The 25,288-nt window shown below is 36.1% G+C and overlaps 1 protein-coding gene across 2 annotated transcripts; it reads right to left on the bottom strand.

Annotated features, from left to right (window-relative positions):
• Positions 1 to 12,500: 12,500 nt before the first annotated feature.
• Positions 12,501 to 16,474, bottom strand: LOC107821020 (shaggy-related protein kinase epsilon-like). Of its 2 annotated transcripts, none has more exons than XM_075227641.1 (13): positions 16,258 to 16,452; positions 15,575 to 15,790; positions 15,380 to 15,472; positions 15,219 to 15,278; positions 14,836 to 15,108; positions 14,632 to 14,706; positions 14,424 to 14,480; positions 14,206 to 14,346; positions 13,862 to 13,912; positions 13,661 to 13,756; positions 13,426 to 13,509; positions 13,089 to 13,191; positions 12,501 to 12,999 (listed from the first exon to the last, which is right to left on the bottom strand). In XM_075227641.1, the coding sequence occupies exons 1-13, from the start codon at positions 16,315 to 16,317 to the stop codon at positions 12,938 to 12,940; spliced, it is 1,371 nt and encodes a 456-aa protein (XP_075083742.1). In that variant the 5' UTR covers positions 16,318 to 16,452; the 3' UTR covers positions 12,501 to 12,937. The 2 variants fall into 2 exon arrangements, with proteins under 2 accessions (XP_075083742.1, NP_001313003.1); NM_001326074.1 differs by having other exon boundaries at positions 12,554 to 12,999; positions 15,575 to 15,829; positions 16,258 to 16,474.
• Between the last annotated feature and the right edge of the window lie 8,814 nt (positions 16,475 to 25,288).

Below are 25,288 nucleotides of genomic sequence, written 5' to 3'. Positions count from 1 at the left end.
AGGTTCAAAGTCTTATACTGTGTATTGTGACGCGTCGCGAATTGGTCTAGGCGCAGTACTTATGCAAGATGGTAGGGTGATTGCCTATGCGTCCAGACAGTTAAGGTACATGAGAAGAATTATCCAGTCCACGATCTTCAGTTGGCAGCTATTGTTAATGCCTTGAAAATTTGGCGGCATTACTTGTACGGTGTCCAGTGTGAGGTGTATACAGATCATCGGAGTCTGCAACATTTTTTTAAACAGAAGGATCTTAACTTGCGGAAGCGAAGGTGGTTGGAGTTGCTTAAGGATTATGATATCACCATTCTCTATCATCCCGGAAAAACCAATGTAGTGGCCGATGCCTTGAGTCGTAAGGCGGAGAGTTTGGGAAGCTTAGCACACTTACCGGTAGCAGAGAGTCCTTTAGCCTTGGATGTTCAGGCCTTGGCTAATCAGTTTGTTAGATTGGATGTTTCCGAGCCGAATCGAGTTTTGGCCTGTGTGGTTTCTCGGTCTTTTTTATATGATCGCATCAGAGAGTGCCAGTATGATGATCCACATCTGCTTGTCCTTAAGGACATGGTTCAGCACGGTGATGCCAAGGAAGTCACTATTGGAGATGACGACGTATTACAGATGCAGGGCAGGCTATGTGTACCTAATATAGATGGTTTGCGTGAGCTGATTCTCCAGGAAGCTCACAGTTTGCGGTACTCTATTCATCCAGGCGCCGCGAAGATGTATAAGGATTTAAGACAGCACTATTGGTGGAGGCGGATGAAGAAAGATATAGTTGGGTTTGTATCTCGGTGTTTAAATTGTCAAAAGGTAAAGTACGAGCACCAGATACCGAGCGGATTACTACAGAGACTTGAAATTCTGGAGTGGAAGTGGGAGCATATTACCATGGACTTCGTAGTTGGACTCCCATGGACTTTGAAAAAGTTTGATGCTATTTGGGTGATAGTAGATCGGTTGACCAAATCTGCGCATTTTATTCCAGTCGGTACTAATTATTCTTCGGAGCTGTTGGCTGAGATTTATATTCGCGATATTGTTCGCCTACACGGTGTGCCGGTGTCCATTATTTCAGATCGGGGTACGCAGTTTACCTCACAGTTTTGGAGGGCAGTGCAGCGAGAATTGGGCACACAGGTTTAGTTGAGTACAACATTTCACCCTCAGGCGGACGGACAGTCCAAGCGCACTATTCAAATATTGGAGGATATGCTACGCGCCTGTGTCATTGATTTTGGGGGTTCTTGGGATCAATTTTTGCCACTTGCAGAGTTTGCTTACAATAATAGCTTTTGCTTACAATAATAGCTACTAGTCAAGCATTCAGATGGCTCTGTATGAAGCTTTATATGGGAGACGGTGTCGGTCTTCGGTGGGTTGGTTTGAGCCTGGTGAGGTTAGACTATTGGGTACTGACTTGGTTCAGGATGCTTTAGAGAAGGTCAAAGTAATTCAGGAACGGCTTCGCACGGCACAGTCTAGACAGAAGAGTTATGCCGACATAAAGGTTCGTGATGTTGTTCACATGGTTGGGGAGAAGGTTCTGCTCAAGATCTCACCCATGAAGGGTGTGTTGAGGTTCAGGAAAAAGGGCAAGTTAAGCCCTCGGTATATTGGGCCTTTTGAGATACTTAAGAAAATTGGGGAGGTGGCTATGAACTTGCTTTTCCACCTAGTCAATCAGGTGTTCATCCAGTGTTCCATGTATCCATGCTCTGAAAGTATGTCGGGGATCCGTCTCACATTCTGGATTTTGGTACAGTACAGCTGGACGGTAATTTGACTTATGATGTGGAGCCGGTGGCTATTTTAGACCGGCAGGTTCGAAAGCTGAGGTCAAAGAACATAGCATCAGTAAAGGTGCAGTGGAGAGGCCAGCCAGTCGGAGAAGCTACTTGGGAGACTGAGTAGGAGATGCAGAACAAATATCCACACTTATTTGAGACTCCAGATATTATTCTAAACCCGTTCGAGGACGAATGTTTGTTTAAGAAGGGGAGAATGTAAGGACCCGGCCGGTCGTTTTGAATATTGTAACCCCATTTCCCCATTTACTGCTCAGTTTATGTATCGTAATTGATTTATGACTTATCGGGTTAGTTGGTTCGGGTCAAGAAGGAACTTGGAGTGAAATGAGACACTTAGTCTCATAATTGAAAATTTAAGTTAGAAAAGTGGACCGGATATGGACTTATGTGTAAACGACCTCGGATTTGAATTTTGATGATTCCAACAGCTCTGTATGGTGATTTTGGGCTTAGAGGAATTAGGCTTGAAATGCCGATAGTTTAATTTTTGAGAAGTTTGACCGGGGGGTTGACTTTTTGATATCGAGGTCGGAATCCGATTCTGAAAATTGAAATACCTCTGTTATGTCATTTATGACTTGTGTGCAAAATTTGAGGTCAATCGGACGTGACTTGATAGGTTCCGGAGTCGTTTGTAGAAATTAGAAATTTCAAAGTTCATTAGGCTTGAATTGGGGTATAATTCATGGTTTCAGCATTGTTTGAGGTGATTTGAAGATTCGACTAAGTTCGTATGATGTTTTAGGACTTGTTGGTATATTTGGTCGAGGTCCCGAGGGGCTCGGGTGAGTTTCGGATGGTTACCGGTTTGGATTTTTGACTTGGAACTCTGCTGGAATTTTTCTGATGAACCATCTGGTTTCCTTCATCGCATTCGCAAATGGAGCCTCGCGTTCGCGAAGAGGAACTGAGAGGCTGGCAATATTTACTCTTCGCGTTCGCAAAGAGAAGCACGCGTTCGCGAAGGGTGGACTGGGTGTACATCGCGAATGCGAGAGGTGTTACGCGTTCGCGAAAAAGAGAGGAAGCAGCTGAGGACCTCAGGCAATTGGTCTACGCGTTCGCGTAGTGAGGGGGAACGAGTCATCGCATTCGTGAGGGGTGGAACTCGTTCACGTAGAAGGCATTGAGGCAGAGGCATTTTTGTGCTTCACGAACGCGAGGGTGATATCGCGTTCGCGAAGGAGGAATTTGGACAGGAGCTATTTTGTGCTTCGCGAACGCGAGGCACTGACCGCGTTCGCGAAGAAGAAAAGCCTGGGCAGTGAGTTTAAGTTCTGAAATTTGGAGCTCGGATTTGAGGCGATTTTGGGTGATTTTCAGAGGAAACAATGAGGTAAGTGTTCTTAACTCAATATTGGTTAAATCACCCGAATTCATGGTTGTTTTTATCATTTAATGGGTGAATTGAGTTAGGAAAAATTGAAAACCCTCTTGGTTTAAATTGAAGATTTGAGGGTCGAGTTGGGGTCGAATTTTGGTAAAATTGGTATGGTTAGACTCGTGGTTGAATGGGCTTCCGAATTTTGTAACTTTTGTCGAGTTCCGAGACGTGGGCCCCACGGGCAATTTTTGAGCTAATTTTCGGATTTTTATGGAAAATTATTATTTTCTTATGGAATTAATTCCAATGAATTTTATTGACTGAAACGAATTATTTATGGCCAGAGTCGAGGTGTTTGGAGACCAATTCACGAGGAAAGGACATTGCGGAATAAGAATTTCACGGCTTGAAGTAAGTAACAGTTTTAAATCTGGTCCTGAGGGTATGAAACCCCGGATTTTGGTATCATGCGATTATTTTGGAGGTGACGCACATGCTAGATGATGGGCGTGTGGGCGTGCACCGAGGGGATTGTGACTTGGTCCGTCCCGGAAAACTGTAAAAGTTGAATAATTTGTTGTTAGCTATATGCTCTCTATGTGTTGATAAAATTTGACTATAAACTATATTAGAAATCATGCTTAGGCTATGTGATAGTACTTTTGGGACCCACAGAAGTCGCGTACTTGTTGAATTGCCTACTAAATGTTATATGTACTCAGTCTCAGTTTTTACTTGCACATTTTATCTCAGTCTCTGTTATTATTATTAATACATCATATCATTGTTGTTTGGGCTGATTTCATGATTATTGCGAGCCCGAGAGACTAGAGAGATTTATGACTGAGTGAGGCCGAGGGCCTGAATTTTAGATATTGATACTATAGCATGTAAGTTGGCCGTGCAGCACGTGAGTTGGACGTGCGGATCCTTATATTATACTATAGCACGTGAGTTGGCCGAGCAGATCCTTATATTATACTATAGCACGTTAGTTGGCCGTCATATCCTTATATTATACTATAGCACGTGAGTTGGTCGTGCAGGTCCTTATATTATACTATAGCACGTGAGTTGGACGTGCAGATACTATATATTATACTATAGCATGTGAGTTGGCCGTGCGAATCCTTATATTATACTATAGCACGTGAGTTGGTCGTGCGGATCCTTATATTATACTGTAGCACGTGAGTTGGCCATGCGAATCCTTATATTATACTATGGCACGTGAGTTGGCCGTGCAGCACGTGAGTTGGCCGTGCGGATCCAGATATTTATATTATGGCACGTGAGTTGTCCATGCAACACGTGAGTTATCCGTGCAGATTATAGCGCTTAGGCTGGAGGAGCCCCTCCGGAGTCTGTACACCCCCAGTGAGCGCGGGTACCCATTGAGTGAGTAATGAGGGCTGGGAGCCCAGGGAATGATGAGGGTTGGAAGCCCAGGGAGTGATTGTTGTTCTGAGAGGTTGTACTTGGATTCCATTTGTTGTTGCATTTAGTTGCTATCTGTCATTGTTGTGAAATTTCTGAAAATATTATTGATATACGGATTACATGAACAGGAACTGTATAAAAATTGATTTGACATTAAACTGCCAGATTTGATAGCATGTCTATTCTTTGTTGGGATTGCTGGAAATGAACCATAATTGTGTAGCTCGTTACTATCTTCAATTCCTTATTTATTATTGTTACTTGCTGAGTTGGTTGTACTCATACTATACCATGCACTTCGTATGCAGATCCAGGTATTTCCGGACATAGCGGGTGTTGATTCTTCCGTACAGCTGATTTTCCGGAGATTCAGATGTAGCTGCCGTGTTTCGCAGTCCTTGTCTCTCCTTCCCTATCTCTATATTACTGTACTTTTGTTCTTAGACTATTGTAGACCGTACTTTTCCAGATTCGTATTCATATTAGATGCTCATGTACTCAGTAACACCAGGTTTGGAGGAGTGTTGGTATTTATATTTATGAGATTTGGTATTGTATTTAAATATTATATTTTCAGACATAAAAGAAATTGTGGTTTAGTGATATTAACGGCTTGCCTAGTATCGAGATATGCGCCATCACGACAGGTGAGATTTTGGGTCGTGACATGATTATTTTGTACTCCCGGAAGGAGAAACAAGTCATGTGATCGGTGATGAATCTGTAGTAATGTAAATATTTTATTTTTTGTTGTTTATAGTAGATAGTATGGTTATGTAATTGTTATACATAAATAAAAGTTATGCTTTGATAATGATATTTACTATCATATTTATTTTGCTTATGTCATTTTGAAGAAATTTTCTCTCATGATACCAGAAGTGTGTGAGCAATATTTGATAGTACAAAATGTATCAACAACTCCTGAAGAGCTAGTTGTTTGTCTAGAAGACACATGACACCAGTAGTGTTAGATAAATATTAGATTGTGGATAATAAACGAAGGCTCTCGAAGAGCTTATATACAAATATGTCATTCATATTATATGATTATGGTCAAAACATATGCTGTAGTAAACCTGAAGTTTACTAATACAAATGGCTATCATATTGAGACTACAAACGATTGAAAGATTGGAAATCTTCATGTTTCCACAATCATAGGGGGGTAAAATAATATGTATGTGAGAAGTGACCCACCTTATTCTTCAATTTGTACTATATCATGTATCACAGTAAATCAAAAGTTTACTAATACAAAATCAGTCACAGTAAATCAGAAATTTTACTGAGGCAAAAGTAGCTATAGTAAAGCAGAAATTTACGGATACAAAAGTAGCCACAGTAAATCAGAAGTTTACTAATGCATTATGACATAATAAATCAGAAGCTTACTAAGAGATAGCACATGCCATGATAAACTTGAAATTTTTATTTGCCATTTTTAAATGAGCTATTTGAGAATTCAGATAAGCATATACTGAAGAACTAGAAGATTCTTCAAGAATTCTCTTGTATTGCTTGTTCTCATAATAAATTAATTATACCAGCTAAAGTTGGGACTAAGACCCCTGAATTCTGGAATATATAAAAGGTGAATATGGGCCCATTCACCTATTATGTAAAACACTTATAGATGCATATATGAGATGGTTACATGTGTATTTATTGTTAGCCTGCAGTTTGGCATTTGAAATTGCTTTTCTCAAATAAGGGCATAATTTTCAGATTAAGAAATCAAGATAGTTCATCTGATGATGCTGGTTAATATACAAGCTAGTTTAGCATTGAATACCTCCTATTAATGATTAAACTATTGCTTATGAGAACAAAACCTCATGTGTTGGTTTAAGATTTTCTAAATTACATACAGCAACACTTGTATGCATCAGACCAATAAAATATGATAAGTCATCCCCTCATAATTGGTTTAGGATCAAAAATAAATATTTTTACTATCTAATAACTTTTGATGTGTGGTATATGATTAATTTCTCTACCACAATGCACAAAGATATATTTTCCAAAGAAGATTGGGGATATGTGTTAGTTTTTCTAACATTTGAGGGATGGAATAAACAACTAAAAAATATGTTATATGAATCGAATTATCATTAATATGATCCTCACTTAGAAGATAATTCAAGTCAAATGCCATAAGCATTTGTTGATCCAAAATTAAATATCATATTTCAACTGCAAATGCTCCTATTAAAATTAAAGTCCATGAAGGATAAAGTTTACTGCATGCATAAAGCGTAGTAAACCGATCGGTTCCAAAGGTAACAATCCTTGAAAAATGATAGTAGCAAATGATCAAAATGATCATAATGAGGAGGAAATGAGCTCTAGAAGATCCCACGACATAATATTTCATGAAACTCCAGAAGAAGTTCAAGTACCTGAAAATAAAGAAAGTGATGAGATCTCAACAAGTTCGCTTAGGAACTGATACAAAATGATCGTCGACGATATATTTGACACAATATAATTCACAATATTGTAAAAGATTGTGAGGATCAGACTCGTAGTCCAAACACCTGAAGATGTCATGCCATCTAAATGCAAGTCATAACCTATATGACTCATTTGATTAAGACTATATGAAGATCCCTGCAGGATTTAAAATGCCTGAAGCATATAGTTCAAAGTATCGTGAAATGTACCCAATCAGATTACAAAGATCTTTGTACGGTTTAAATCAATCTGGGCGCATGTGATATAATCGCCTCAGTGCATATTTGATGAAAGAAGGTTACATAAATGATGTTATTTGTCCATGTATTTTTATAAATAAAATACATCAGAATTTGTTATACTTGTTGTTTATATTGATGACATAAATCTTGTTGGAACTCCAGAAGAGCTCCAAAAGGCAATTGAATATCTTAAGAAAGAATTTAAGATGAAAGATCTTGGAAAGATAAAACTTTGTCTTGGTCTGTAAATTGAACATTTAGCAGACGGGATCTTTATCCACCAATCTGCTTATACATAAAGGGTCTTAAAACGCTTTTACATGGACAAAGCGTACCCATTGAGTACATCAATGGTTGTTCGATCAATGGAAGTGAATAAAGATTTGTTCCGACCTCCAGAATAGGACGAGGAACTCCTTAGTCCCGAAATACCTTATCTTAGTGCAATTGGTGCACTTATGTATCTTGCTAATGCTGCAAGGCCTGACATAGCATTTTCTGTTAATTTACTGGCAAGATATAGCTCTTCTCCTACATAGAGACATTGGAATGGGATTAAGCATATATCGCGATATTTAAAGGGAACACTTGATATGGGTTTATTTTATTCTAGCAAAGGTAGTGCAGATCTTGTTGGTTATGCATATGCAAGTTATTTATCTGGTCCACATAAAGTTCGATCTCAAACCGGGTACGTGTTTACATGTAGAGGTACTGTCATATCATTGCGCTCCACAAAATAATCTATTGTTGCTACTTCTTCAAATCATGCTGAGATAATAGCTATTCATGAAGTAAGTAGGGAATGCGTATGGTTGAGATCAGTGATTCATTTTATTCAAGGAAAATGTGATTTGGAATGTGATAAAAGATCCACAATTTTATAGGAAGACAATGATGCATGCATAGCCCAATTAAAGGGAGAAATTATAAAAGGAGATAGAACAAAGCACATTTCACCAAAATTATTCAACACACATGATCTTCAGAAAAATGGTGACATTGATGTGCAACAAATCCATTCAAGTGACAATCCAGCAGATTTATTCACTAAATCTTTGCCAAATTCAACTTTTGAGAAGATGGTATACAAGATTGGGATGCGGAGACTCAAATATTTGAAACAAGATTTTTATCAGGGGGAGTAAAATACGCGCTATACTCTTTTTTCCTTACTAAGGTTTTTCCCACACGGTTTTCCTTATAAGGTTTTTAATGAGACAACTAATTATGCGTATTACTAAATATGTGTACTCTTTTTCCTTCATTAGGATTTTTTCCACGGGGTTTTTGCTAATAAGGTTTTAATGAGGTACATAATCTTTTAATGAACATCCAAGGAGGAGTGTTATAAATATATTATATTATGGATGTTCATTTAGTACTCCATTGTAAATAAGCTTCCTGAAGAAGCTTATCTATATGAGACTCCGCCGTAAATATGATTATCTATTTAGTACTCTATTGAAAATAAGTCTCATAAAAAAGTTTATCCTTTCGGTACCCCGTTATGGATAAACATCACCCCCGATAGAAGATTATCCATATCTGGTACAATGAGTTTATCCTTTCAGTACCCCATTATGGATAAACATCACCCCCGGTAGAAGATTATCCATATCTGGTACAATGAGCTTATCTTTTCAGTACCCCGTTATAGATAAACATCTCTCCCGGTAGAAGATTATCTATATCTGGTACAATTAGCTTATCCTTTCAGTACCCCGTTATGGATAAACATCACACCCGGTAGAAGATTATTTATATCTGGTTCAATGAGCTTATCCTTTCAGTACCCCGTTATGGATAAACATCACATCCGGTAGAAAATTATTTATATCTGGTACAATGAGCTTATTCTTTCGGTACCCCGTTACGGATAAATATTACTCCCGGTAGAAGATTATCTATATCTGGTATAATGAGCTTATCTTTTCGGCACTCTGTTATGGATAAACATTACCCCCGGTAGAAGATTATATATATCTGGTACAGTAGCAGCTTACACAGCAGCTTGCAGAAGCAACTTACACAACAACTTGCTTTCTTCTATAAATAGAGGAGATTTCTATTCATTATATATATAAGTTCGAAGTTTGAATAATATATCAATTTCTCTCTATATTTGTCTTTAATTTACTATCATTATTTTATAACATAGCTCAAAAGCTGTATTTTTAACCCCTTGTTTATTACACGGTTCTAACAAAATTTAACAAATAGAGTTTGTTAAATAGTTGATAAAGATCAATAATAGAACTATTTTGACTCCACTATTTTCTCACATAAAGTTAATACCACTCTAAATGGCATGTAGCTCATCTAAAATAAAATATTTAGAAGAATTAACCTAATTCCAGGAAAAAAAGTTGAAGGGTATAATATATATAACCGTATATAATTTATGTATATCGAATAGAAAAAAAAAATCAATTTGATTCCTAAAAAGTATACTTTCATGCTTTCAAATGGTAAGCGGCTGGTTAAGATGAGCTTAGCCATAGCCCCAAAACAGAAAGATTTATCCTATAGTGACGGATAGGGCAGTCATCCCTCTTATTTTAAAATTTTAAGAAATTAAATATAAAAAAATTTGTTATATAAATCAAATATATGTAAAGTATCCAAATAATCTTCTTCTTATGAGTAATAAAAAGAGAGTTTCACGTATCATTTCCTTTTCTCTCTCCTTGAAAGAATACCAGCTTATATTAAGTGAATCCTAACAAGTAATGTCATTTTCGCTCTCCTTGAAATTGGTAAGCATCAAGTTCACTATGTTGGAATATTAAGGGAGATTTTAGTCTCAAATGTTTTGCGGCAGAATAGCTTGGTACAAACTTGTATTTCATTCTGGTCCCTATACACAATAAAATTTCATCCAGACACTTATAGTTATTCAAAATCAATGTTTTAAACCACTCTGACTATTGACCAAGACTGTGTGGCAATTTAATGGCTGAACTGGACAAAGTTCGTGTATTTCACGCGTATAAGGAGCGTAAATATAAGCATTTAAATAAAAAATAATTAAAAAAAAAGGAAAAGAAAATACAACAACATAAATTAAAAAAGAAAGAAAGGTCATCACTCCTCCACGTTCTGCCCCTTCTACCCCATTTTTCACTCTCCTTCTTCCTTCTTCACGTTATCCCCCTCCTCCATTTAACCTAAAACTCACTACTATATAGCCCTCCTCCAGCACCTCTTTATCCACTAGTAACATCCCTTACCACCACAGATCTGAAACCACCGCCAAATTGATAGTAATTTTTGGAAAAATTTCTTTCCCACATCCTTATTCCCCAACTTTTGAAGATGAGCCTTTGCAAAGAAAAACAAAACAAAAATAGTGAAAGAAGATCGTCGGCGAAACCTGTTTCCGTTAAATTTTCTGGTAGCAAAATTTTAAAAAGTTTTGGGTGAAGTTTTTGGTGATGATGGTCGTTTGGTTGGTTTCTGATAGCAAGTTCTTTTTGGTGGTTGATTGGTGGTGCTATAGTGAAGTGTTGGCTGTGAAGAAGCTTTCTCGGTGAAGGGTGATCAGAGACGGGCCGTAGGTGTTGATGGTTACACGATTTTTAAGATATGTGGTTAATTGCAGAAAAAATGATGAATTTATTCTCTTGATTATATGTATTGTAAAATTGTTACTTGTGGGTTGTTTCGAAGGTATTGGTAAATGTGTGGGGAATGGTAGAGAATAAAGATGTGAAGGAGGAAGAAGGTGGAATGAAAAATAAAAATTAAAAGTATTAAAATAATGTGAAAATAAATTAATAATGATGTGTTACAGAAAATGTGACGTGGACATTGATGTGTTATCCATGTCAGGGATTTGAAGAACATGCGAGACGAGAGGGGTTTAAAACACTGACTTTGAATAACTATAAGTGCTTGGATGAAATTTCGTTGAGTACAGGGACCGTGATGACAAACGCGAACAAGTACAAGTGTCTACCAAGCTATTCTGCCATGTTTTGCAGCTCTAACTTGGCTGTTTGTGAAGAACGTTTGGTAAAGTCCAACAGCAAAATGGAGAAGTAAAGGTCCATGCAATATTGAGATCTATAAAGACTAAGCTCCCGTTTGCCAATAGATTTTGGCTTCATTCCCAAAAATTAGTTTAGGACAGTTTTTGGGTGAAAATTTTCTTCCATTCAGAAAACTTCAACTTTTGTTCAAATAAAATGCATGTCCAACACAACTTCAACTTTCAAAAATTATTTTTCAACACAAATTCAAAAACTCTTTTTTCTAGTTTCACTTAAATATATGTCAAAACGCTAGCTAAGAATCATATAGTTAACTCACTACCGATACTATTTAGGCAGAATGACTTTCTAGTCACTTAAACTTGTAGAGTTTTTAAAAATCGATACATGAACTTTCAACTTTCCCATTTGAACACTCGAACTCATTTTTTCGGTAACTAATAAACACATTTGACCATTGACCATGCCCATGTGGCATCAGTTGGTTCTAATCGGCAGGCTGCGTGAGGAACACGACGCACAGGAGCGTGAAAGCCCCCTTCCCAACGCCCAACAGTATAAAATGGGTTGTATTTAAGTGTCTTCTTCTAAAATATCCTATTCCTCCATTTTTAAAAATCTGAAGCTCCATTCCTACATTTTGTAAAATCTAAAGCTCCATTTCTAATTTTTTTCCTTTTTCAAACTGTGAAAATGATGGAATCGAAAAGAGACAAACAAACCTTCAGATCGTATAACGTCACTAGAGTCGAAAGCACGGGCCAAACAAAGATCGATCAAAACAAGATTAATTAACATATAATAAACGAAAACAAAAAAATGGGTGAGTGATTATGACCGATTTTGAAAGGGGTGAGTGATTGTTAGCCTATTGGTAACCTAGGTTTAACATGGGAGAATTTTGTTAGAGAGGTTAAAATGAGGGAAAGGGTGTCAGTCTATGGAATAAAAGAGAGAACCCTGGTCTGTTGGGTTAGGGTTTTCACAGCCTTACACGTAAGACATCCATTGGTCATTTGCTGATTGGATAGACACACATGTGTATGCTTAATACGCACGCGCATGGTCAATGGTCAAATGTGTTTATTAGTTACCAGAAAAATGAATTCGAGTGCTCAAATGAGAAAGTTGAAAGTTTACGTATCGGCTTTTAAAAACTTTACAAGTTTAAGTGGCCAGGAAGCTATTCGCCTACTATTTAATTAGTTCTGAAACAACATCAGAAAATACGTTAAGATAATGAATTTCACATTCCTATAGGGAAAGTAGAAGAGATCAAAATGATATACACAAGAATAAACCTATTTCAACTACTAATCCTGTTTGGGAGCGCACCTATTGATCTTCCGAATGCCCCGAAAACTAGACGTTATCTACAACACAAAAATAATAGATGAGAACTCATCTAAAACTGCTGGGACATTCGAAACTAACTCATCAACTTTATAAATAAAAGAATCTCATTTTGGGAACCCAACTGTGATCATTTGCCTTGCTGCATTTCCTTCATCGAAAAATCAAAACCTGTCTCTATTCTTGACTTGGAATATCAAATATTACCAATGCTGGCAGCTACATCTTGATGTTGTAGAACAATGCTGATCACGTGACAAGTAACCTCTCAAACACTCATTCAGAAGGCCTAAGAAACTTCCTTCCACGTAAAATTCATTTCCTCATGTACTCAGGAATGAGGCGTTGTCTCAGTTCAGTAGATGCACCAGAAAGCTCTGCATGAAGCTTACTCCAGTCAGACAGGCCATAGTAACTAAAATGGTAAAGTTCTTTTTATAAAAGAAAAGAAAAAACTCAGCGCAACCTTGGGGTGTAAAATTGAATAGAGGTGGCAACGGTCGCCCATTTGGCAAGCAAGCATTTGGTTCCCTCAGAGCATTGAAGAAAGGGTGTGCACATGCCTCCAACTGAAAATGAATAGAAAGTTTATGACTCATTCAAGATGCCTCTTGATCTCAAATCCCAAAAGGAGTCTACAAGCATAGTTCTAACATATTACTAGTAAAATGTGATCACCCTCAGTAGGCTTCATAAACTTGATATTATCCAGTATCCACAAGATTAACCGAGCTGCGTGTTTTCTCATTAACTATTTGCGAGCTCTATACTAACAGCAGGAAAAGGCTAAGTCATTCACTTACAGCAGTACAACGTAGAGTTGGAGAATACTGGAGCAGTCTTGATGCCAAATCTACTGCTTCAGGAGGTATTCTTCTATTAAATATCTGCAAATAAAATTTTATTCAGATCTGATCTGTGCCTCAGCCTGCGAATGAGTGCACTTGAAATGGACGGCGGGTCAAAGAATTTCATCAAGGAAAGAAGAAAAAGAACGTAAGATAAAGAGATACATATACTTAATAAATTCTCACAAACCTTATGCCATGGGTGAGCTTTCATTTGAGGAAACTTGAACTCTTTATAGTTTGGATTCATGCGCCTAATTTCCTCTCTAGTTGGTGTCCCCAAAATCTAGCATGGATCAAGTACATAACGACGATAAGCAAGGGAATGAAACTCAATCAACACTGCTTAAAACCATGGGGCATTAAAAACTAGTGTCCCGTAACTGCATACCTTGATGATCTCCGCCAGCTGATCGACGCCACTTTCTCCAGGGAAAAGAGGCTAAACATAATGCAACATTCAATACATCAGACTAACTACTTATAGCAGAGTAAATCAAAATATGACGCTCACAAGAAAACTTTTCTAAAACATTTATGGACAAGGTCCTCCAAATGGGGAGCATAACTAACAACTAGGGACAGATTTTGGAACTAGTTGCAACCACTGAGATATAAACGTCGATATAAGAGGGATAATAGAAACCAACTCTTAGTGCAGGTGTGAAAAAAAACTACCAACTTTCGATAGCCACATCAGAAAGAGTGGCCACAATCGCACCGTGAAGACCTCACCTGTCCCAAAAGTAGCTCAGCGAAAACGCAACCAGCTGACCAGATATCAATTGCATTTGTGTATTCTGTAGCCCCAAAGATCAATTCAGGCGCCCTATAATACCGAGAACAAATGTAGGATATATTGGGCTCCCCAGGCACCTATGGTAAGAGGACAATAATCTGAGTAGAGATGCAAACACATAGGAAAACATAGTTCTCAAAAAAACAACACATACCAACATCTTTGCACTTCCAAAGTCACAAATCTTTAACTGATGGGTGTGGGGATTAACCTGTAGCAGTAATTAAAAGAATAATACGACAAATAGTTAGAACTGAGGCAAGAAGAATGACGGGAGAGGAAAAAGCAATTATGTCAGATAACCAGCAAAATGGAAGAGCTATGAACACCTAAAAGCAAGGAGCATAACCAGCAGATCTTACCAAAAGATTCTGAGGTTTAATATCACGGTGACATACGCCAGTTACGTTGTGCATGTAATTCAGAGCCCGACATAGCTGCACAATTTTAATTATGAGAAAAATAATCAAGTTGTAGCTTCTGAAGTGTCAAGCTAATTCACAATATCAATTTGCTGAAAGTCCGGAACCATGACAGGAAAAAGGAAGAATACAGCAAATGCTCACCTGGTACGTGTACAGTTGAACATATATGATGGGCATGTGATGGTTCACTCGGCTGTAGTGCCTTGAAACTCGGTAAACAGTTTCAGACATATACTCCAAAACAAGGTTAAGGTAAACCTCATTCTTCTCAGTAGTAGAATAGAAACAGTGTCTCAAGTGAACAACATTAGGATGATCAAGCATGCGCACAATCTGTAGTTCCCTGTTCTTGTATCTCCTATCCTGTAAAACCTTCTTTATTGCGACAGATTCACCTGTTTCAAGGCACTTAGCCTAAGAAATACGAAAAATATGAAGAAATTAGCAAAAGTCAAGCACAGCCACCCAGGAGACATCAATGCTTTCAATAACCACCTAATCATTCCTAAAAGCACTAACTTTACCTGAAATACAACTCCAAATGAACCCGTACCCACCACACGTTCAGCCATGTAAGACAGCGTCTGGGATAATAACATGAAAGTCATTTATTGATTAAGCTCAAACAGATAATAACACACAAGCTGTCACATCTACGTTTGTTCAATTATGAACATGAACTCACCTTTTTCTGCCGTCCATTTCGACCACTCAAAGTAGTCACGATTATCTGACCCGTTTCTGTTCCATTACCACTAACAACAGCAGGCTCCATATCCTATTTTTCAGTAACATTTTAGAAATCACAAGGCTTCTTCATACACAAAAAGCATCAAGATTTTTATATCAAAAACCCGAATTGGCATAAATAAGAAGGTACCTTTATGTCATCCTCGTGTCCATTAGTCTTTTCGTCTCTAATTTTCATTTCATTCATTTCCTTTGGAAGCTCCTCATATCTAGATTTTTCTGGTCTAGTATCAACATTCAATGTACATACAGTACTTTCCTCAGATGTAGAAGTCACATCCTGCTTAGGAGCTATAGTACATTGCTCTTCTAATTGAGTTTCACCATCGACCCTGTGATCTACTTCCTGCTCAACCGTTACTTTCTTTAGGCTAAAATCTCCACCCTATTAAATTTAAAGAAAATAATGAAAATTCATTTAAATCTCATCACGAGAAACAATAAAAACATGTTCAAATCTCAGCTGAGGCAAAAAAATACTAGGTAATTTTTTTCTATATGCTTTGGTGGATAAAATTACCGATACGAGGTGAAATCGAGTTGCACCCAAGCTAGCCCAACCAACACCGTTACATAAAAATAAATAAAATCCCATGATTTATCAAAAAATTATATTCATCTAACCTCGCAAACTATTAATCTGACAGAGAAATTATAACAAAAGAATTACAAAGTATTTGTATGAGATTGCTTCTATCACTACCAAGCCAAACTTATAGCTTTTTCTCCCCAAAAAATCTAAGCAAACAAATCATATACAGACCAACAAAAAAAAGGTAAACAACAAATTTAATTCATAAGGAAGAAAATTACAGGATCCGAAACGGAAGATCGACCAGAAGCAATGCTCTTGAGGCGTCGCATCACATTCATATCTTTTCTTCTTTTTTCACAGAATTCAAATCCTAAGCAGAAATTGAAATTAAAAATGACAAAAAGGAATCGTTGCTCCTCCTCTCTCTTTCCTTCATCAGAAACAAAATGTTTCTGAAATTTTCCTTCAGTTGAAGAAGAAAAAGAGAGAAGGCTAAGAACAATGAATCGAAATGCAGGAAAAAAAATTGATGTAATAATAAAGCTCTTTTTTTGTTTCCTTTCTGCGTTCAACAAAAAGGAGATAAAAGGGAAGAGAAATTGAAAACGAAATTGCTCTGACCAAAGCAAATTAAAGAAAAATCTAAAATGTATCCTTTTCTACTTTCTTTTCTCTCTTATAAATATTTTCAAATCAACCGGTCAAAGTCATCCCGTAATTTATACTTTCAGTCAAACTTTGATTTTGGATTTGGTGATAAAATGACGATAATGGGCTTCAAATGAGGAGGAATTACAAGCGGCGTGGGATTTTCGGATTCAGGCAATAATTGTGCCAGCGGAATATCCGGATGGGCTTTTTGGTCAAACCATTTGACTGGACTCATTAGATTTTCGTAAACCAGGTATTTGATAATTAAATAAAGGAACAATCCTATTTATATAATTTTTTATTTTTTATTATAATATAAGCCACCTAGTACGAATGCCTAGGTAGGGAATTTATCTGCAGAAAATATTTTAGTATTAAGAAACAACTAAGAAGGAAAAGAAAATTAGTGCACTATAGACGTCACATCACACTGATGGTAATATTATATTTATTTCATTGTTAATTCCGTTCAAACTTAAAAATATGTGTTGACGATTTGTGAATTTATTAGAGGAAGTGTGACAGATTTGAACAATCAAACTCATATTTCAGCTGTTAATCTTTGAAAAAAAATACCAATGTACCTGTATAAAAGTTAACATCAGAAAACGATGATTAGTATACAGTATACACCCGCGCTGTTTCAGTAGACTCGTCAGAGGACGAATCTATTATTTAAATTGTATGATTTCAATCTCAATTTTTTAGCATTAAACTCATTATATATTTAAAATTATACATTCATATTTACTATTTATTATAATTTTAATGAAGTTTTACAAATAAATTATGCTCAACGTTAAAAGTATTGGGTTTAAATGAATCCGATAATAATATAAGACTAGCTACGCCCTCGTACCTACTATCTCCTACCAACACAATTACTACTGATTAACTTTATCCATCAAGGCTTATAACCTGTTTGGTCAAGCTTCTCAAGAGGCCAAAAGTATTTTTTTTTTCTCAAAAGCACTTTTTTTTCCCTAACTTGAAGTGTTTGATCAAGCCTTTTGGGGAAAAAGGAGTGTTTTTGGGAAGAAGCAGAAGCAGAAAAAAATAGTTTGCTCCTAAAAGCAGAAGCAGTTTTGACTTTTCTTCTTACCAAAAATGTCGTTAACAAAATATAGTATATATCAAAATAACCGTTAAACCTAATACTTAGGATATTAATGTATAAATATTTCTTATTATTTTTAGGATAGCTTTCTAATATATAGTAATTTTAGGGATGAATGTTTTTATATTTGTTGAATGATTTTTAATATATTTAACTTATATTAAAAGAATTAATTACTTTTAAATTTTATTTTCATATTTTACTTAAATAAAATGAAAAGATTTAATTATTGCATGTAATAACAAATTTTTAAGATTATTCATTTACTTATAATATTAACTATTAAGTAAATCTATTCATGTCCTTATTCGTAATTTGATACTTAAAAGTACTTTTTGAAAAACTTGGCCAAATACAAATTATTGCTCAAAAGTGCTTTTTAGAGTGATTAGTCAAACACAAACTACTTCTCTCCAAAAGTACTTTTTTCAAAAGCACTTTTGAAAAAAATAATTCTCAAAATAAGTTAATTTCTCCAGTTTGGCCAAACAGGCTATTAGGCAGATGAAAAGATTGATCTTTCGAACTTCTCAAATAAGATAAAGATATCAGAGCTCACTTGAAATGGAAGTAACTACTCAACGAAAATAACTATAACCATAGAAAGTAGACCATTATATTACAGCAATTAGTTAACCATTATTGTGTTTTTTCCAAAGAAGTTTGTGAATTAGTATTCCTTTCGTGCAGTTGGCTCTAAAACTTAGCTCAAACTCATTTCCTCCCTTCCCCACCCCTCTACTTGGTGTTCTTCAAACCAAATAAAATTGAAGAATAATGTAAGACATTTGTGACAATAGTCATTGGAGAGGGCTGGAATTTAATACTTAGATGGATTCTTTTTTCAGTCAACTAAAATAATCTACTGGCTGGTCTCAGTAGATGGTTCCCTAGGGACCAAATAATGCATGTAATGATTCTAAAGAAAATAGCGTTTGCGCCTTTTTTGTTAGTCCAATCTACGAGTCTGGATTAGGGGCATCATTTTCTTCTTATTTGAAATCTTTTGTTGCTCATGAATTTGCTACACTAATCCATGAAGCAATAACAGAAAGATATATGTCAAGCATACAAGCATGCATATCTCCACCTTACTTTAAGAATTAGAGCAACGTTCGTAAACAACACCTCCCAATCAAGGTAGTTGGCGGCAGTCTGATCTCATAAGTAGTAGAAATCAGGATGGAAACTGTACATTCTAAATAAGGTATATTTTTTAGCCTGTATTGGCTAGAAATGGCGATCCCTGAGAGCACTGTGAATGAATTTGATTTCAGTCCAGATATGATGCCATATGTGATCAGAGCAACCCTTAGTGTATGTGAAAGAAAGAAAAGAAGACAAACCCATATGAGTAAAATGAAAAAGTCAAAGAAAGAGAAGAAAAAGATATGTGAAAAAGACAGAGAAAAAAAGGTCGGCAGAATGAAAAGACTGCAAAATGTAAATGCATTAAATTCGTTTACAATTGCGGTGTCGTCGTGTCACATGTTCATATCTTGCTGAAAATTTCAGCCGATTCCTCTGCATATAAATAGGCATTCCATTCTTCAGTTGAAATCATCCCTCAACTTCTTCTTTCTCTTCAATTAATAAAGAACTATTCTTTGTGTGGTCGTATAGTAGGCAAAAATTACCGAACCACGTAAATCTTTTCTTATCTTGTGCAATTTATTGCTTCTCTTTTAAATATTTTTTCCCTTCTATTAGCCTCACACGCATCCCAACAACTGGCATCAGAGTACAAATAATATAATTCAGGTAGAAAAAATATAGTGTTGGTGAAATTTACTATTCATAGGAATAGTGCAAGACTACTGGTCACTATTCATAATAGTAAAGTACTACTCATAAATAGTAAGTACTGTTCACAAAATAGTAAAGGCACTATTCATTTTTTGTGTGCAAAATGACGTCGGAAGAAGAAAAAATGAAGATTGACAAGTTCAATGGCAAAGATTTTGGATTCTGAAAAATACAAATAGATGAGTATTTGTACTAGAAAAAATTACACTTACCACTGATCGGGGTAAAACCAGAGAATATGGCCAAAACGGATTGGGATCTATTAGATCGCCAAGCTCTTGGGGTGATTCGTTTGATGCTAACACGAAATGTATTATTTAACATCATTAACGAGAAGACCACTGCAGGCCTCATGAAGGCATTATCAAATATATACGAGAAACCATCTGCTTCAAATAACGTCTATTTGATACGTCGATTGTTCAACTTAAAGATAACAGAAAGTGGATCTGTTACGGAACATATCAATGAGTTTAATGTAATAATAACTCAGTTGAGTTCTGTTAATATAACATTCGATGACGAAGTCAGGACATTGATTCTACTATCATCTCTACCGGAGAGTTGGTCTGCAACAGTAACTATAGTTAGTATTTCATCGGGAAGTACCAAACTCAAATTGGATGATATTAGAGACTTGGTTCTAAGCGAAAATATTAGCCTAAGAGAATCGAGTGATTCCCCAAGATCTGCTTTTAATACCAAAAGTAGGAGGAGAAACAGCCAAAGAGGACAAAGTCATGATCGTAGCAGATCAAAGTCAAGGAGAAGAGGGCAATCGAAAAACCGCAAAGACATTACTTATTGGAATTCCAATAAAAAGGGTCACTACAGTATTCAATGTAGAGAGCCAAAGAAGAAGAAGAACGATCAATACAAGGATGATAATTCAGCAAATGCAATTGCTGAACAAATCGGTAATGCACTAATTTGCTGTGCAGATAGTCTGATCGAATCTTGAATTCTGGGATCAGGAGCATCCTTTCATTCTACCGCATGCAAAGAATTATTGCATAATTATATTGCTGAAAATTTTGGGAAGGTTTATCTAGCAGCCGACGAACCCCTGGATATTGTCGGGAAAGGTGAAGTTCATATAAAGACTTCACAAGGGACGCTATGAAAATTGTAAAATGTCCGACATGTTCCTGGCCTCAAGAAAAATTTGATATATATGGGTCAGTTTGACAGTGAAGGATACACAATGGTATTCGGTAATGGATCATGGAAAAATTTGGTTGTGGCACGAGGCTTCAAGAAGGGAACATTGTATGCAACTGCAATACAAAGAGATACTATAACAATAGTTGATCATGGTCGTGATACAACATTGTGGCACCGACGACTCGGGCATATGAATGAGAAGGAAATGAAGTCGTTGGCATCCAAAGAAAAGTTGTCAAACCTAAAGCATGTTGAATTAGGTTTGTGCGAAGATTGCATTTACGAGAAACAAAAGAGAGTTAGTTTCTCAAAGGCGGAAAGGACGCCAAAGAAAGAGAAGCTGGAACTAATGCATACAGATGTGTGCGGCCAGCTCCTGAAACTTTTCTGGGAGGCTCACACTATTATGTCACCTTCATTGATGATTCTACAAGAAAGGTGTGAGTTTATTTTCTAAAAAATAAATCTAATGTGTTTGTTACCTCTAAAAGATGAAAAGCTGAAGTTGAAAATCAAACAAGTCTAAAGTTAAAATATTTGAAGTCTGATAATGGGGGAGAGTATAGTCAAGAGTTTAAAGCATGGAACAAAATGGTGTTGCTGAGAGGATGAACATAACCCTGAATGAACGAGCCAGAAGTATGATAATACATTCTGGATTGCCGAAGTTTTTTTGGGCCGAGGCTGTTTACACGACAGCTTGCCTCATAAACAAGGGACCCTCTGTACCGTTGAATTTTGAAATTTATGAGGAGGTATAGATTGGAAAAGAGGTAACTCTCTCACATCTGAAAATTTTTGATTGTGTTGCTTATGTGCATGTAAACTATAATGATAGAGATAAGCTAGATCATAAAGCCAAAAAATATTTTTTTATTGGTTATGATGATGATAATTTTGGTTATTAATTTTGAGATGATCAGAATAGAAAGATCCTAAGACACGGGGATATCACATTTAATAGAAATGTGATGTACTAGGACAAACTTAAAGTAGAACTAACCAACACCAACAAACAGACATCTGAAATAGTTGAGTTAGAAGAAATCTTAGTAAATGAAGTGGCTAGAGGGATTACAACTAATTCTGAAATTGAAGATGAAGAACCAGGAGCCGAATCTGGATCAAATCAGAATCGGAACCAGAGATAGAATCAGATACAAAACCAAATCTGGAGTCAGGACTTGAATTAAATTCGGGATCAGTTACTCTTAAACCTACATTAAGGAGATCTAAAAGAGTCACGAATGCTCCAGATAGATTAACTCTCTCTCCACTATTTACTTCTGACTGATGTTGGAGAATCAGAATATTTTGTTGAAGAAATGCAAGTCATAAACTCTGATAAGTGTAAGTTAGCCATGAAAGAAGAGATGAATTCTCTTCAAAAGAATAAAATATGGATACTTACAGAGTTACCACAAGAAAATAAGGCATTGCAAAATAAATGGGTGTACAGGGTCAAGGAAGAGCATGACGGTAAGAAGAGATACAAAGCACGATTAGTAGTAAAAGGATTTTAGTAGAAGGAAGGAATTGACTACACCGAGATCTTCTATCCTGTAGTCAAATTAACTACTATCAGGTTGGTGCTAAGTATCATAGCTGCAGAAAATTTGCATTTGGAGCATCTAGATGTTAAAATTACTTTCTTGCATGGTAACATTGAAGAAAATATCTACATGAAGCAACCTGAAGGTTGTCAAGTTTCTGGTAAAGAAACCTTTGTGTGTAAGTTGAAGAAGAGTTTGTATGGTTTGAAACAAGCTCCCCGATAATGGTACAAGAAATTTGATGGATTCATGCATAACAATGGTTTCACATGATATGAGATGGACAATTGTTGTTATATCAAAAATCTTGATGAATCCTATATCATTTTACTGTTGTACATTGATGATATGCTAATTACAGGATCTAGCATAAATGAGATCAACATGGTTAAGTAACAACTAGCGGAGGAGTTTGAAATAAAAGACTTAGGACCAGCTAAGCAAATGCTTTGTATGAGGATTAGCAGAAACATGTCGGAAGGAACCTTAAAGTTGTCTCAAGAAAAGTACATTCAGGAGGTACTAAGCATGTTCAGTCTTCATGATGCAAAGACCAAAAATACTCCACTCGGAAGCCATCTTAATCTGTCAAAAGACCAATCACCAAAGACAGATAAAGAAAGGAAGTACATATCCAAAGTTCCATATGCCTCAGCAGTAGGAAGTTTGATATATGCTATGGTATGTACTAAACTTGACATAACCCATGCAGTTGGAGTTGTCAGTAGATACATGTCAGATCTAGGAAAGCAGTATTGGGAAGGTGTTAAATAGATATTGTGATATCTCAAAGGCACCTCACGTATGATACTTTATTTTAAAAAGAGCAATATTATCTTACAAGGTTTTATTGATGCAAATTTAGGCGGCGATCTGGATAGTCAAAAAAGTACCACAGGATACGTGTTCACTTTGGGTGGTACTGCTGTTAGCTGGATGTCCAGACTTCAGAAAAGTGTTGCTCTCTCTATCACTGAATCAAAGTGCATGGCAATCTCAAAAGTTAGAAAAGAGATGATTTGGCTCAAGAATTTTCTTAAAGAGCTACGTAAAGAGCACGACAATCGTGAGCTTTTCAGCGATAGCCAGAGTACAATTCATCTTGCCAAGAATCTAGTGTTTCATGCAAGATCGAAGCATATCCAACTGAGATATCATCATATCCGAGAGTTGATAAGTGAAGGAAGTCTTTCCCTGCAGAAGATACCAGTATCGAAGAACCCGTCAAACATGTTGACCAAAGTTGTCGGTATTGACAATTTGAGGCCGTGCACTGCCTCAATTAACCTTCAAGATTGATAATGTGACGGCGCCACCAGAGGATAGCAAATTTTTTTTTTAAATTTTTTTCTTGATGTAACATAGGTTTGAGGGGAGATTGATGGGAGAAAACCTTGGTGTATGTGAAAGAAAGAAAAGAAGACAAACTCATGTGAGAAAAATGAAAAAGTCAAAGAAAGAGAAGAAAAAGATATGTGAAAAAGACAGAAAGAAAGATCGGCAGAATGAAAAGACTACAAAATGTGAATGCATTAAATTCGTTTACAATTACGGTGCCCTCTTACCGCATGTTCATAACTTGCTGAAGATTTCGACTGATTCATCTGCATATAAATAGGCATTCCCTTCTTCAGTTGAAATCATCCCTCAACTTCTTCTTTCTTTTCAATTAATAAAGAGCTATTTTTTGTGTGGCCGTGGAGAAGGCAAAAATTGCCGAATTATGTAAATCTTGTCTTGTCTTGTCTTGTGCAATTTATTATTTTTCTCTTTTAAATATTTTTTCCTTCTATTACCTTGACACGCATCCCAATAATATGATACGATAAGCTTTCAATGTAGGCAGGATATATCTGGCCTGATGATATGGTCGAAGAAAAAGATGCCATTTCTAGAAATTGGAGGGAGATGTAGCCTGCTTCAACAAAACATAAGTCACAATTAAAAAATGCGACTTATAATTCACAATTTATCAAAGTGATTTACATGTTACAATTGACGAATGCGATTGACGAGTCGCATTACCAAAATACGATTTATAGATCACGTTCTGGATAGCCATACAATCTCCATCCTCAAATCCTGTTTTAGACTTTCTAATTAATTACACTTAAATTTTCTTTTAAAATATTAACTCTTTATTTATAATTCTCAAAATAGAGAATGATCTATATAAAAAACACGGTTATCCTCTAATGGTAATCATTTATATAATTTATGATTGTCAATTCTTTTGATAGAAGTAGAAATTCATTTATATATATGGTATCAATACAAGGAAACAAAAGGAAAAAATATATATAGTAGCATTATCACTCAAACAATGAACTTTGAAGAGAGTAAAGTGTGATACTTAATAGGTGTTTGGACATGAATTACAAATTTTTTTTTCAAATTTGGAATTTCACTAAAATTTGAATTGAAGATAAAGTTGTGTTTGATTATAATTTTCGCAACATATTTGGATGTCTTCTTTTCAACATAATTTGTAACTAAACACTAGCAACCTTCCCATTTTCAATTGAAAAATTGGTTCTCACTAGTTTTTCAAATTTGAAAATGCATTTTCAAGTTAGATTGGAAAAATTGTAAGATTTTGATAACCAAACATTGTTTTAAAAAAAAAAACTGAAAAAAAAAAAAATTTCTTATGTCCAAACGAGCTTTTAAAAAATTAACTCTATAGAAAAATTGAAGGGGAATCTTGCAATAACGGTAAAGTTATCTCTGTATGATTTATAAGTTATGGGTTAATACCGTAGAATCAGTCATTGATACGTGTATCAGAGTAGCTTATCTACATCATACCCCTTTGTCATTTCATGTGTAATAAAGGGAAGACTAACAATGGGAAAGCAATTTGAGCTTACAAAAGGGACAACAAAAAATCTTACCTAGTCAAGACTGATAAAAAGTTATGCTTTTCCAACTTAGCAAAGACTATTACTCAAAAATATTTTGCAGCGGGTACAAATAAAGAGAAGGTTAATAAAATAAGTATTGTCGCTCCTAAGCTTC

Source organism: Nicotiana tabacum, chromosome 13, assembly GCF_000715075.1.
Source record: "Nicotiana tabacum cultivar K326 chromosome 13, ASM71507v2, whole genome shotgun sequence".
Lineage (NCBI taxonomy): Eukaryota > Viridiplantae > Streptophyta > Magnoliopsida > Solanales > Solanaceae > Nicotiana > Nicotiana tabacum.
This window is presented reverse-complemented; position numbering and strand designations above follow the sequence as displayed.